The sequence below is a fragment of the Vipera berus genome, assembly GCF_964194415.1.
Source record: "Vipera berus genome assembly, chromosome: 1".
NCBI classification, from domain to species: domain Eukaryota; kingdom Metazoa; phylum Chordata; class Lepidosauria; order Squamata; family Viperidae; genus Vipera; species Vipera berus.
Window position 1 is genome coordinate 298,916,774 of NC_138202.1, and position 15,456 is coordinate 298,932,229.

The following is a 15,456-nucleotide window of genomic DNA, read 5'->3' on the forward strand; positions in this document are numbered from 1 at the left end:
CACTATGGTGGGAAGGTAACAGCATTCCATGCGCCTTTGGCATCTAGTCATGCCGGCCACATGACCACAGAGACATCCTCGGACAAGCGCTGGCTCTTCGGCTTTGAAACGGAGATGAGCATCGGCCCCTAGAGTCGGAAACGACTAGCATGCATGTGCTTTACCTTTACCTTTACCTTACCTAATTCTGCAGACTTGGGGGGGGTTGGTTAGTTTCTGCCTTTATGGAAATATATTCTGTGTTTTAAATATTTCTTTCTGGGTGGGTAGCTGACTTCCCACAGTCCTGATATGATTGCCAACTGATAGGTAAAGGTAAAGGTTCCCCTGCACATGTGTGCTAGTCGTTTCTGACTCTAGGGGTCGGTGCTCATCTCCGTTTCAAAGCCGAAGAGCCAGCGCTTGTCCGAGGACGTCTCTGTGGTCATGTGGCCGGCATGACTAGACGCCAAAGGCGCACGGAACGCTGTTACCTTCCCACCGTAGTGGTCCCTATTTTTCTACTTGCATTTTTACATGCTTTCGAACTGCTAGGTTGGCAGAAGCTGGGACGAGTAACAGGCACTCACTCTGTTACACAGCACTTGGGATTCGACCCACCAAACTGCCGACCTTCTGATTGACAAGCTCAGCATCCTAACCCACTGAGCCACCGCGTCCCTGCCAACTGATATATACATTTAAAAAGAATACCTGAAAGAGGGGCTGGTGGAGAGGACTGTAAATGATATGCATCTTCTTCTTATCTTGAGGATAAGCTATATTAAAATGAGAAAAATGAGAAAAGCCATTCTTATGGTTCAGAGAGACACTTCATCTGATTGACATAATTACGTTTAACTCTTTCTCTCTCTAGTCAGTTAGCATTTTATTTCTTCCCATCAAAGATGTTTCTGTAAGAATACCACTATGTTTAAAACCTCAAAAGCAAACATTGTACCAAACTGATTAATGAACAGTGCATGTTTGAACTGTTGGAAAAAGAAATACAACAGTTATTTCATGAAAAAGTGGGGGAGGTGTTTATAATGCAGAGCGTTCATAGATTTTTCTGTTTCTTTGAATGTAGCTGGCATCTGAGCAATTAAAGGAGTCCAGACAAGTGTTATTACTCATGACTCATGAGAATATTGACAAACTCTAAATAAAAAGCATCTTAACATACAGCTCTGAATTACTTATACATAAAAAGTTGTCAATAGTTACCACATGCAATTTTGTAGCATGATCTGACTCAGTTCTCAGTCTACTAACTTCCAAAAAGGTTCACCCTTTATTTATCATTTATTATTGATGGTATTAAAAGTAGTTCATCCCTATCAGAAGGCATAGAGATCCAGTTGATAGTATAGCATAAGAGCATTCAATGCCCCCCAAAAGCAGGAAAATAAAACAGCAAAAAGAGGCAATGCAGTGAAAAACAACCCTGACATCTTCAGCTTCATTAGCTACTCTAGGCATTCGCACATGCACACTCATGCATGCACACATAGACACACACACACACACATGCACAAACTATGTCCCTCATCTACAGACTCAGACAACCAACCAGCACCCAGATATCTGTGCTATGTACAGGTGCCATAAAGCAGATGAGCATTCTGACTTTGCAATCCACATGGCATGCAGCTCAGCATCACTTACACCAAAGTATCTCAAACACGGACCTTGCCTTATAGGAAGCAACCCATGGTCACATATAGGAATATGCAAAGGCAAGCTGGCGCATTCTGTAGCTGGCTCCAATGTTGGCATAGAAAAATAACATGCTCCTCAGGAATCTTTAACTGAGACAGAGAATGAAGCCTATCTACTCCAACTTAACCAGGCCCTTTTTAAAATCTCATTCTATCCTGGGAATTTACTTCCCAGAATTTTCTAGAGAAACTGTATAGACTACTAGGTTTGTTCTGCTTTGCCCCACCCTGCTAGAGAGGAAGAACATTCCCTCACAAAATCAGAACATAAGCACATTTAATGAGTTCTTCAAGCAAAAGTAAACCCACTGTGTTCCAAGCTAGCCTGAGGCCCGGATCAGGCATATGCATCTGCGTCCACTTGGCTAGGTCCACAATAGGCTGCTTGTAAATGAACATTTATCTTTCAACTGTGGGGATTGCATTTAAAGTGAAAAAAGACACAATAGAGCTGTTGTGGCAAATGCTATTTTATCCAGTAGAGTAGTTCCTTTCCTATATGATAGAGCAATGCTTTTCAACCTTGGCCACTTTAAGATGGGTGGACTCCAACTCCCAGAATTCCCCAGCCAGCAACGCTGGCTGGGGAATTCTGGGAGTTGAAGTCCACCCATCTTAAAGTGGCCAAGGTTGAAAAACACTGTGATAGAGGATTACCTGACAATATTGCCACTATCGATATTTCAATACAGGTAGTCCTTGACTTACAATAGTTCATTTAATGACCATTCAAAGTTATAACAGCATTGAAAAAGTGACTTTATGACCGTTTTTCACACTTATGACCCTTGTAGCATCCCCATGGTCACATTATCCAAATTTGGGTGCTTCATATTTATGACAGTTGCAGTGTCCCAGGATCATGTGATCAGCTTTTGAGAGGTTCTGGCAAGCAAACTCAATGGGGAAGCCAGTTTCACCATGTTAGTAACTTAATAACTGCAAAGATTCATTTAACAACTGGGGCAAGAAAGGTCATAAAATGGGGCAAAACTCACTTAACAAATGTCTCACTTAGCAACATACACTTTGGGCTCAACTGTGGTCGTCAGTCGAGGACTAGCTATATAGGTGGTCTCTGACTTTAAATCCCAATACAGCCTGGAATTTCAGTCATAAGTCATTGCAGACATAAATTGAATTGTCACATGATGGGATTTGATTTTAAATCCATTTTTATAACAGTATAAAGCAAGTCACTGTGGTCATAAAGCAAATAATGTGGTCATTAAGCACGTTTCATGGTTGTTAAGCAAATCCATTCTTCTGAATGGTATCACAAATTGTGGTCATGTGACCGATTGTAAATGAGAGCTGGTTGCCAAGTGCCTGAAGTACAATCACGTGACTGCAGGGGGGAGGGGGAGGCAGTAGTCATAACTTCAAGGATAGGACATAAGTAGTTTTTTTTTTAAATCCAGCATAACTTCAATTGATCATTAGACAACCAGACATAAGTCAAGGACTACTGGTAAGACTAATTCCTACTGCCATGTATGGAAGTTTCCCATTTCCCATTATGATAAGAATATTGAATTCATCTCCTGCTTAAAGGAATGATGAAGGTAAGCAGGGCTTTTTTTCTCACAGAACACTCAGAACAGCGTTCCGGCACCTGTTTTTTGAAAAGGAAAAAAAAAAGCTTTTGCACAAGCTGTGCTACTCCCTCTATTGGCTTTCGAAAGCCAATAGGAATTGCTGCTGAGTGCGCCAAAAAACCTGGCCAGCAAACGTTGCACAGGCAAGTTGTCTGCAGCGAAGGCAGGAACTTTGCACCCCTCCCTGCTGCCCAACTACACCATCTCAACTAGGTAAGTAAGATATTATTTGCAAATAGGATGGCGTAAATTTAGGCTGCATTTACATCAGGGCTTTTCAACTTTTTCAGAAATTGTACCACTTTTAGGACATGACAATATTCAAATACCACCAGTGCTTAACAAGGTGTCAAATACTTGATGACTAAAAAAAGGGGGGGGGCATTTTGGGTTTCATTGGTTAGATTCATTTATTGTTATACTGTAGAAATGGCTAGTTTATAATATTATAGAAAAGTAAAAAAGTTGAGGTTCAATGTTAATGATTCCTTTTACTGCTGCAACAGAGGAAGTCAGGTCAGTGCCTTTTCTTTTTCCCTTCTTCCCCTCACTTTTCCATTTTTCTCTCACCCTTCGCTTGCAAAAGCCCCCCCCCACTCACACTTTGCTCACAAAAGCCTCCAGTCGCTCTCACTCACTCCTCCATCTCTTTCAAAGGCACCTCGTTCAGTCTCTCCCCCACTCACTCTGTCTCTTTCAAAGGCCTCTTGCTCACTCACTCACTTACTGCCCCGTCGCTTCCAAATAGCATTTGCTCGTTCACACATTCACTTACTGCCCCGTCGCTTCCAAATCCATTTGCTCATTCACTCACTCATTTACTGCCCCATCGCTTCCAAATGACATTTGCTCATTCACTCACTCACTTACTGCCTCATCACTTCCAAACGCTTCCAAACACCACTTGCTCGCTCACTCACTTATTGTTTGGAAGTGATGGGGCAGTAAGTGAATGAGTGTTGGGGCCGGTGCTGGAGGCCATCAGCTGTTTGGCGCCAGAGATGCCGTGTGGCCCGTGGCCTGGGCATCTTCAGCTGGTGGCAGGGCCGGTGCCAGAGGCCATCAGCTGTTCAGCGCTGGAGACCGCTGCCACGAGGAACACAGCCCTGGGTCGGGGTTCGGAGCAGCTCCGGGTGGGGGCTCAGCACGGGCCGCGGCATGGCAACTGCGGGGAGAGGAATCCCCATGGCGACTGTGGGGAGGGGAAACTCCATGGCCTGTGGCTCCGAGCCGCAGGTGTGGGGGTGTAAAGGATGGGTGGTGACACCATAGCAAGAGGGGGTTCTTACAGACACCGGCATCACTCCCAGTGACAGCACCTCTGAGTTCCGGCACCTTTTCTTTTTTAGAAAAGAAGCACTGAAGGTAAGTAATAGGAATTTGAGCTACTAGGCTGCTTTTCTCATGAAATTATATAATTCAGAAATTCCAAATTCCAAATTGTTCAGCGCATGCGTGCACCAGATTTCAATCTTTTCCACCATGAAAAAATAAAATGGTGGTCTAACCCTTAGATTCAAGAATGAAAGAGCAGCATACTCTTAAAGAGCATAACCAGTACTTTCTGGAAATGCACTAAATATATTTGAATGGATTGAACATATTCTTTCAAGACATCATTTCGTATAAAGTTAATAAGTTCTCTAGCCAGGAAGCAAGATGAGCAGCTGATTCAATACAACAATTCTTCCTTGCATAAGAAGAACACTATAGATCCATATGGCAGATCACAAGTTTTGCATCAGCAATATTCCAGGTCTGATCCCTTCTTCAGATAGTGACATAAGAGAGAATGCTGAAGGACTACAGCCAATCAGTATAAATGATGATGTGCTAAAAGTTTGTCTATGGAGATTCTCAGTCATCCAGGTCATGGTTGTTCCAAAGATGCTTTTTCAAGAGGCAAGTGGACTTTCTTGTTTTTCTTTTTCTTTGAAAACATTTCGCTTCTCATCCAAGAAGCTTCTTCAACTCTGACTGGATGGTGGGGAATGGAAGGATTTATATTCCTCGCAGATAACTGGTTATTTGCATTCTCTTAGAGCAGGGGTGTCAAACTCAATTTCATTGAGGGCCGCATCAGCATTGCAGTTGCCCTCAGGGGGCCAGGTGGATATGGCCTGGGTGGGTGTGGCCTAATGGGTGGGTGTGGCTAGAGTGCGTATGGCCTACTGGGTGGGCATGGCCAGCTCTACATCGTTCGCATCAAGGTTGCCTATGGGGGCCTGGGCAGGAGTGGGACAAATCTGAGGGTCTCTGGCAGAAGGAGGGTCTCTGAGCCAGGGCCAAGGCAGTGGGGGCTGTTCCCTCACTGTTTTCAGGATGGCTTCGCGGGCCTCATGAAACCACTTCACGGGCCGGATCTGGCCCCCGGGCCTTGTGTTTGACATGTCTGTCTTAGAGAGTCGTTGAGGCCACTTAGAGGTTTATCTGTGTCTTCAGGATCACATGATTGGTGCAAATGAATGTGGAGCCTTCTTGGAAATGACTGCTGAAAGGACTATGTTGTAGAATGGAGATAGATGATGTCATAAAAGTTTGATTACAAATATGGACATCAGGAACTACAGGTGGTCCTTGACTTATAACAGTTCGTTTGGGGACTGTTCAAAGTTATAACGGTACTGAAAAAAGTGACTTATGACCATTTTTCACACTTATGACTATTGTAGCATCCGCATGGTCACATGATTTACATTTGGATGCTTGACAACTGGTTCACATGTATGATAGTTGCAGTGTTCCGGAGTCATGTGATCCACTTTTTGCGACCTTCTGACAAAAAAAGTCAGTGGGGAAACCAGATTCACTTAGCAACTATGTTACCAATTTAAGAACTGCAGTGATTCACTTAACAAATGTGGCCAGAGAAGTTGTAAAATGGGGCAAAACTCACTTAGCAAATTTCTCACTTAACAGCATGAAGTTTGGGCTCAACTGTGGTTGTAAGTTGAGGACTACCTGTGTTGCTTGTTTGCCTTCTGACAGCTGTTAAAACAACAAGAAAAATCAAGAAAATAAAATAGTAAGCCTAATTCTACCATGGAGTTTGAGAAGTAGAAGGGCAAGGTTACCCACTCCTGATTTGGAGAATGAAAGATTTTTGCTTTGGGGAGCATGAAAAAACAGAATTTGTTCCTATCTGTCAGCAGGCACTTTTCTCTTGTTGAGCAAGTTGCTGCTGACTGGGAAAATAACACTCTTTTTCTGCAACGTTGCTGAGAAAATGAGAAGAATTTGATTCCCTGCAACCAAGCCAGAAACAAAATATTTATCAGCGAGTCCCGCTGACCTTTACAAAGTACCACAACTTATTCCAGAATATGATTCAAATGCTTAGCAGCAGCAGAAAACATTCATAGCAGAGCCTACATTGGCAAACAGAATGCTTCTGTATTCTGCCACTATTTTTGTTATCTAAGGATCTCCTTGGTTTTACAAACTGAAATCACAAACTGCAGAGTCACAGCAGGAACTGAAGTGGTGCTAATCAAATTGGATTCTTAAAAATAATTGTTCCAATTGAAGTACATTAAATAAATACAGTTGATATCTGCAGACAAGTATTCTTAACAATGCATGCCTGCAAGGCTGGTCCTGCTAGGAATCAGCATTAAACCACCCCTTCTAAATTAATTTTTCTGGGTAGCCAAATTTGTAAAATCTAGCTAAGTCATGCTCAAACCATTTAGACTCAATGTAGGCTAGTCTATCTGAACTACAAAGGATCACTAGACAGCAACAGAGAGTTAATTGTAAGTTAAGTGTTTTATGGATCCCTTTGCTACGATGTAGGAGTTGCCTGAATGTCTGGAGTCCATTTATGATAGCCCTAATACATGATATGAAACTGGAAACCGAAGTGGGAACTGGGAGCCATCAGAGTACAGGCCTAATATGGCCAATTATCTGGCCCACTCATCCCACAAAGCCTCCAGTAACATGTCTCCCTCAAAGACCCTGCCTTCCATTTTAGTTCCCCCTTCCCATCACCTTGTATTTTCTGTTTGCTTTGCAATATCAAAATGGATGATGCTTACAGAAGCTTATCCTTCCTATGATTAAGACACCCTCATCTATAAACTGTGGAAGATTGAAAAAGGAAAAGACGGTTGGATTCTATGGCCTAGGAAACAGGAATGAACCAGGGGGAATAACCTCTCCATTTTTGCCAATCCAATGATTTCTGCATTGGCAACTTTCAAACAATCAAACTGATGTATATTTATGTGAACATCACAAGATGGAGCACACAGAAATCAAATCCTACCTATATTATTGGTAGGAGGAGGTGGAAGAATTCAGTTAAAACAACAAATACATGATCAAGGATTGGCTATGCAACTGATTATGATCTGTTCACATGCAAGTTCCAGGTCAAGCTAAAGCAAAAGTATAAAGCCAAATAGCTTTCACAATATGATGTGGGCCTGTTACTCTTCAACTTCTTCATAAATGATCTAGGCAAGAGGTTAGAAGGGGAACTCATCAAATTTGCAGATGACACCAAGCTGGGGGCGGGGATCGCCACCACTTCAGAAGATAAGACTCAAGGTTCAGAAGGATGTTGACAGACTTGAGCGTTGTGACCTATCCAACAAGAGCCAGCTCGGTGAGAATAGTAAGATCCTGCATTTAGGTAGGGAAAAAACCAAATTGATACAAAATAGGTATGTGAGAGAGATCTAGATGCCATAGTGGAGCACCATTTAAGTATGAACCAGTATGTGCTGCAGTTGCCAAAAAAGCCAATGCATCCTGGGCTGCATCAACAGAGGGATAACATCAAGATCACAAAAAGTGATATTGCTGCCTCATACTGCACTAGCGAGGCCAAACTTGGAATAGTACATCTAGTTCTGGTTACCATGATATAAAAAATATTCTGAGACTTTAGAAAGTATACAGAGAAGAGCAACAAAGATAATAAAGGGTATGGAGGCTAAATCATATGAAGAACAATTAAGGGAGCTAGATATGTCTACCCTATCAAAGAGTAAGGATTAGCAGGACATGTTAACTGTCTTCCAGTACTTGAAGGGCTGTCATAGAGAAAAGAGGATTGGCTTATTCTCCAAAGCTCCAAGGACAAGGAGCAAAGGGTGGAAACTTCTCAAGAGAGATCCAGCTAGAAGTAAGGAGAGTTTTTCTGGTAGTGAGAACAATTAATCAATGCAATAGCTTGCATCCTGGAACTGTGGGTGCTCCATCACTGGAGATTTAAAAAAAAAAGACTGGACAGCCATTTGACCAAGATAGTACAAGGTCTCCTGCCTTGAGCAGGAGTTTGGACTAAAAGATTTCCAAGTTCCCTTGCAGCCCTATGATTCTATCCTGAACATATAGTTCCATTTTCAAGGAGAGTATCAAGAATCAGTTTGAAGTGCTGAACTCAAATGATGGGGAACCAAAAGTACTGTGGAATGAAATTAAAGTTGATCAATGAGAAGAGGTTGTAAAAGACAGAAGAAAACAAGGTGGATACCAGCACAGATGGTAGAAATTGCCAAGAAGAGAAGCCAAACCCAAGAAAGAATTTGGAAGATCGTAGAATTTCAGATTGCTGTTAAAAGAGACAACAATTACTGTATGTCAGTCCTTCACAGCACTACTTTACTGGGACTATTTGTTGTAGTTATCTTGAAAATCTGGCAGTTTCCTGCTGCCTCCACTTATACCAAATACAATTAAGAAAGAATACATTTATTTCTTGTCCTCCCCCACCCTCCACCTTCACAGGGCTGCAGTGAAGTGTACATGAATTGGTCTTGCATGCCATCTTCAAGGTTATCTCCATACTCCTTTTCCCTTATCAAACTCAGCCTCTCTTCCCACATTCAGAAAGACATAGTCCTTATGGGTCTTATGTACAGACTCTTCTCCCCATCTTTGCTTGGCATGTCACCAGACCAGTCTTATACAAACAGAGCTGGATGGAGCTGGAAAGTCTTCCTTCCTGTATAGTCTTTGATGGTCTCAGAGCTTGGTTGTTTGCCTAACTAGGTAACATAATCAATAATAGTAAATGTGGGGTTTGCTCCCTGTTTATCTACAGTTGCTTACCCTGCCAGTGTTGATTGGGGCATGATTGTCTCCTTGGTAGTTCCTTGATTAGAACATTGTTTTTCTGCTTGCTTGACTGGTATTAATTTAGGTTTAAAATATTAATTATCAATATATTAATTCCTGCTTATCTGGATATTGGCTACTAGAGAGATGTGTTTTGGTCTTTTTTCTCTTTTAGCTTTTTGTCTCTTTTGAATAGTTTGTAAATGTAGTTTATTTCTGTCTATTGATGGCTGATTTGTTTGAATGCCAAGCTTCCAGGAATTCCGCAGCATTTTAGGTTTAGCTTGGTCTAGCATTTATTTATTTATTATTAAATTTGTTTGTCATCCATTTCGCCACACAGTGACTCTGGGCAGCTTACAACATTAAAGGATGCTCTCAGTTTCCCAGCTGAAACTATGGTTGAGATTAAGACATTTTCAGTTTCTTCTAATTGCTAGTTGTGTGCATGGATGTACTTTGCTTGTCTTCTGCCTATCCTACTTAGTGGCTCTCTTACAGTCCTTACACTGTGTTGTTATCGATGATTCCTGTTTTTTTCTTCTTGGGCTACTAGGTCTTTAAGTTGGATAAGATGTTCTGGAAGGCCTTAGTTGATTTGTGTGCTGTCGTAATAGTGTGATTGTAATTGTCTGTGGATTGTTTCTCGTATATTTTTTATGTATGGCAATGTTATCCTTTACATAGCTTGTATTGGTTGTGCTGTAGTGGGCTGAGTGGTCAGCCATTGTTTTGATAAAGATGTTGTGTGGAAATCTATTTTGTTACATGTTGTACAGGCAGTCTGCTTCCTTTTTCGGGTGTTTGCAATGTCCTGTTCTTACGCAGCTCCTCTTGTAGAGGTTGAGTAATGGAGCACTTGGTAAGTGTGGGTTACTATATTTTTCAAAGAACTTCCATTTCAATTACTACGGGCATAGTTGTTTAATCACTTTTTAATTTTTGTATCCTGTTTTTTATTATGTATTGCCCTGTTCACCGCCCTGAGTCCTTCGGGAGAAGGGCGGTATACAAATTAAATTATTAAATTAAATTAAATTAATTAAATTAATTTGCTGTTTTTCCTTTGTTGATGAGGATATTTAGAAAGGATAGTGTGTTGTCATTTTCTTCTTCCCAAATCTAATGTGATAGAGATCTTTTGTCTGCTTCCCTGTTTTCAACCTTTCATGCCTATTCCTTATGCAGGGGCAAAAATTTTTAGTTTGGTTTCAGGTTCTGCTAGAGTTGAACATGAAAGAACATATTTATAATAGGGTAGCTAGTCAGTAATATGTAAAATTGAAATGGGAGAAAAATTGTGCCAACCTGATCTAATATTTTGCATACATTTTTAAGTAAATCTCTTAGCCTTGAGTTCTTTATTTTTTCCCCTTTAGGTTTGCACTGGTTCTCAAAGCATTCTAAATAAACAATCTTAACATTAAATGATGTGAACCTATGTTTGTCCCTCACTTAGATGTGATCCAATCTGCAATTACTCCTCTTCACTTCAGGAACGCAGATGAAATGAGATGGTATTTTACATCAACTCTCTGACTGAATATATAAGTAGTCCTCAATTTACCACCATTCATTTAGTGACTATTCAAAGTCACAATGGTACTGAATAAAGTGACCTACAACCAGTCCTCACACTTAAAACCACTGAAGCATCCTCACAGTTACATGATCAAAATTTGGGCATCTGGCAACTGCCCTTTATTTATAATAGTTACAGCATGTGATCACCATTTGCAACTCTCCTAGCCAGTTTCTGACAAGCAGGCAATAGGATTCACTGAATGGCCACATGATTCATTTGACAAGTGCAATGATCCACTTAACAACCATGGAAAAAAATGGTTGTATAATTGGGCAGGATTCACTTAACCACCTTGCTTAGTAACAGAAATTCTGGTCCCAATTTTGGCCATAATTAAAGAATTATCTGTAAGCACTTGACCAGTTATATCCTGGTAAATGAATCTTTGATCTTATTTCTTCCATTTCAACTGTAGTAGAGTCCTATGGTCATATAGCCATATGTCCCATAACACCATTCTACTTCAGCACGGCTTCCCAATGTATGTCCGCTCTTAAAAACACTTCAGTGTGTCATCTCCAGGAGTCATTTTCCCATCTCACCCAGCATTTCATAAATCCTAATTAATGTCAGTCCACTTTTAGGTTTACAATCCAATGCACCAGTATCTTTAATGGCTATAAGAGTAATCAAATTCATTTTAGCTATTATAATTCCTTTAGCTGTCAGCTAACTCATCCATTGCTCTCTTTTGCCCCAGAATCCCCTGAAATTAATATGACATTTGGAAATTAATGCCGATTATATGTCTCTTCCTTCTTCTCCTGTGACTACTATATCACTGGCTTTACAATCTTCTCTTGCCAGTTCCTTATCAGCAAAGCAAAGCACCGTTTTGTTTGGGTATCTGCATGGATACATGAAGTGCCAGACAGCAACTGTAGTGGACAGCAGACTTATCACAATTAATGTTTTGATTTAGTTTCCTTTAACTTGTTTCAGGCTATACAATTTTTGTATTATGCAGTTATTTATCCCTATTTTATTTTTCCGTTTCCTTAGCACCTATGTCAGCTGAAGATAATCCTACATGAGAAGAGTCCTGCAGAATCAGGCTAAGGATCTATGCACTCTGTACTGACTAGCCAAAAATATTCAGGAAGCAGCTTATCATGTGGCATTTGAAATAAACTGCTGGGATTTCAAAGGACATAAAACAGCCATTATATCTAACAGGCATTGATAGCAACTGGTCTCTTTTAAAACCAACACCCAAGTGCCTCAATATCAGAACACAGGCAACTTCATAGTTTTTGCATTTTAAAATTTTTAGCCCATGTAAACTTATTCCATTGAAAAAATTAAATATTTTTAAGAATATTAATAATATCTACTGTTAAGATACTTCAAAGAATCATTCTATGTAAAGGACTAGGCTAAACACTTTAAAAATCTCGCAAAATCTATAGTTTACAAATCAAGTCTTACTTCCCTCAGATTAAATCTCTCCCATTTTTAAAAAAATCTATTCCCTCTCCCCCCCCCCACCCAACTAGATGTACTTGCAAAAGTAATTAATTTGGCTCATCTGGTCTACAAAAACCTATGCCATAATGTAATGGCTAGTATTTAAGATGTTACGGATCATTTTGCTTCTTTATGTTACTCGGGATATACATTTTTCCCCCTTCTCTCTCTTCTGAGGTTCAGTATTGCAACATTCAATACCACGAAGGCAAACCACACTAGGCGTAAGCAGAGTTGTCAATTATAGGAAATCTAGCATTCGGTGAAGAAGGAGAGTGCAAAAGTTGGGTTGAAACTAAACATTAAGAAAACCAAGATTATGGCATCCGGCCCTCTCAATTCTTGGCAAATAGATGGGGAAGAAATGGAGGTAGTGACAGATTTTATTTTCCTGGGCTCCAAGATCACTGCAGATGGGGATTGTAGCCAAGAAATTAAAAGACGCTTGCTCCTTGGGAGGAAAGCCATGGCAAATCTAGACAGCACACTAAAAAGCAGAGACATCACCCTGTCAAGAAAAGTGCGTATAGTCAAGGCTATGGTCTTCCCAGTTGCAATGTATGGCAGTGAAAGCTGGACCATAAGAAAGACTAAGCGCCAAAGAATTGAAGCCTTTGAACTATGGTGCTGGAGAAGACTCCTGCGAGTTCCTTGGACTGCAAGGCGATCAAACCGGTCAGTCCTAGAGGAGATCAACCCTGACTGCTCTTTAGAAGGCCAGATCCTGAAGCTAAAACTCAAATACTTTGGCCACCTAATGAGAAGGAAGGACTCACTGGAGAAGAGCCTAATGCTGGGAAAGATTGAGGGCAATAGAAGAAGGGGACGACACAGAATGAGGTGGCTGGATGGAGTCACTGAAGCAGTAGGTGTGACCTTAGATGGACTCCAGAAGATGGTAGAGGACAGGAAGGCCTGGAGGAACATTGTCCATAGGGTCGCGATGGGTCGGACACGACTTCGCAACTAACAACAACAAAGCATTCGGGGAGCCATCTCCCTACTTTATTTTTTGCTTGTAATAATGCTGCAATCAAAAGCACGGAGCAGAGATTTCCGTATTTTCCATACTTGGAAAAGCAGCGCATTTTTATGCATAACAACAAAGGAATCGATCCAATCCATTCCGACGGTATGAGGATTAAAAAAAGATTCTGCGCACGATTTCAGCCTGACTCTTCCAACCACAACCTGTATTTTAAGGAGTCAGTGGAGAAGAAAAACTCTTAGTAAAGCGCGGTGGGTGGGGGAAGAGAGATGACGATGATGAGAAGAGGAAGCCGCCGGTAAGGCAACCACAACAGGAACTCCCCGGGTTTGCTGCGCCGCTTAGTCAGGGAATTCCATGTAGCAGGGGGGGAGGGGGAACCTCTCAAGAGAGACTCTTTACCGCACTCTTACTTCCGGGTTTCCAATCTTACGCGTGCGCAGAATCTTCTCTCTCTCACCCTTGACCCAGTCGCTTCAGGCCACACCATCGACCAATAATAGCGTAGGGGGGTATCCGTTCGTTCCCCCACTACAGTTCTTGACCTTATTCGCCGCTGAATGCTGTCCATGTTAAACCCCAAGCAATACTGCTTCTTTAAAGGAAAGCTCCGCTTCCGCACTAGCCTTCTGCGCGGTCTCCCATCCCTCCCCTTTATTTCTGAGCCGTTGGTTCGCTCCACTTTAAGTCGAGCCTGCGGGCGGACAAGACCACCCTTACTCGCCTGAGGGGGAGGAGCTGAGGGCATTGTTGGGTCAGGGGGCGCGCGCTAATCGTGGGGATGGCGTGCTGTGGGCCCGTCACAACCGCCCGGTAGTCTCCGCCCGTAGCTCAGTGTCACCTCAAGCACCAAAGGGCGCGGCTGCCTCTTTTTCCGCCGCCGTCGTTACCGCCGCCGCCGCCGCCGCCTCCTCTTCTTTCACCCACCCACCTAGCCGTCTCCGTAGTGGTAGCGTCCGACTCCAGCTGACCGGCCTGGAATCCCGGCATCGAGTCCCGGCCTGGATCCTCTGCCTTGAGCTGCCCCTCTCCCCTGCCCTGACCATCGGTGCCGCCGCCGCCGCCATGGGAGACGCCGGCAGCGAGCGCAGCAAAGCCCCCAGCTTGCCGCCCCGTTGCCCCTGCGGGTTCTGGGGGTAAGTACGAGGAATGAGGAGGGGAAGGGAGCTTGCAGGCCTGTTGGAGTTGGGCGTGGGGCGCCTAGGAGGGCTTTGGCCTTTCTCCGGACTCGGAGAATGCGTGGTTCGGGGGAATGACGGCCATAGTTTGGCCCGGCTTGGTGGCGCAGGGTGCCAGGCCGGGTCGCCTCTTCCTTTGGCCTTCCCAGACTCCACTCCTCTGTCATGGGGGGCTCTTTGCCAGACCGGCGCCTTGTGGGAGTTGCATGCAGAAGAGGTTGGGGAGGGAAGGGAAGGGGGGGGGGAAGTGGGACTCGAAGGCCCAGCCAGCCTTGCCTCTCAACGTGGTGAGGAAGGGCGTAGGAGAGAGAGAGAGAAAAGAGAGAAAGAGAGAGAGAGAAAAAAAAAGCCACTATTGTCTTCTGATCTTCTTCTGTCCTCCTTTCTGTTTGTGTGGCGTTTAACGAATCGATTTCTCCGGGTTTTCTTCCTTCGCTTCCTTGTAATTGGCATGTGGGTTGTTCTCGGCTATTGCAATATGTCAACTTTGTCTTACTTCCCCAGGTGTGACATCTTCTTCTAACCTCCTTCGCTACCGTTTATAGAAATGGACAGAACTTTCTCGAGAGGGAGGAGTGCGAATTCTTTGCAGCTAATTGTTTTTGGCTTTTTTTTTTCCCCTTAACCCCCAAAACTCAAAAGTTAATGGTTGGTTCAATTCTGGGTTTCTCAGCTGAATACAGTAAGCACAAGAATGATGACACTGGTATATATAAAAAAGTGTTCCTTTCTTGATTAAAGGACCCTTCCAGTTAAAGGCTTTTTTGAACTATATAGGATAAAGAGGGAAGATTAATATATGTATACTACAATGAAAATCCAGATTTCTATTTTTACCCTTAAAAAAAAAACTTTGAGCAAAACTGATTAT

The 15,456-nt window shown here is 42.6% G+C and overlaps 1 protein-coding gene across 3 annotated transcripts in view; it reads left to right on the plus strand.

The window, feature by feature from the left end:
- Positions 1-13,447: 13,447 nt before the first annotated feature.
- The window catches only part of ZFAND3 (zinc finger AN1-type containing 3), a 121,666-nt gene continuing 119,657 nt past the window's right edge, over positions 13,448-15,456 (plus strand). For 2 of the 3 annotated variants that reach the window (XM_081314679.1, XM_081314680.1), the window contains exon 1: positions 13,448-14,543. In XM_081314679.1, the coding sequence (XP_081170805.1) occupies positions 14,473-14,543 (71 nt within the window). In that variant the 5' untranslated portion in view covers positions 13,448-14,472. The remainder of the gene's footprint in view (positions 14,544-15,456) is intronic. The other variant, XM_081314681.1, reaches the window with a different exon arrangement.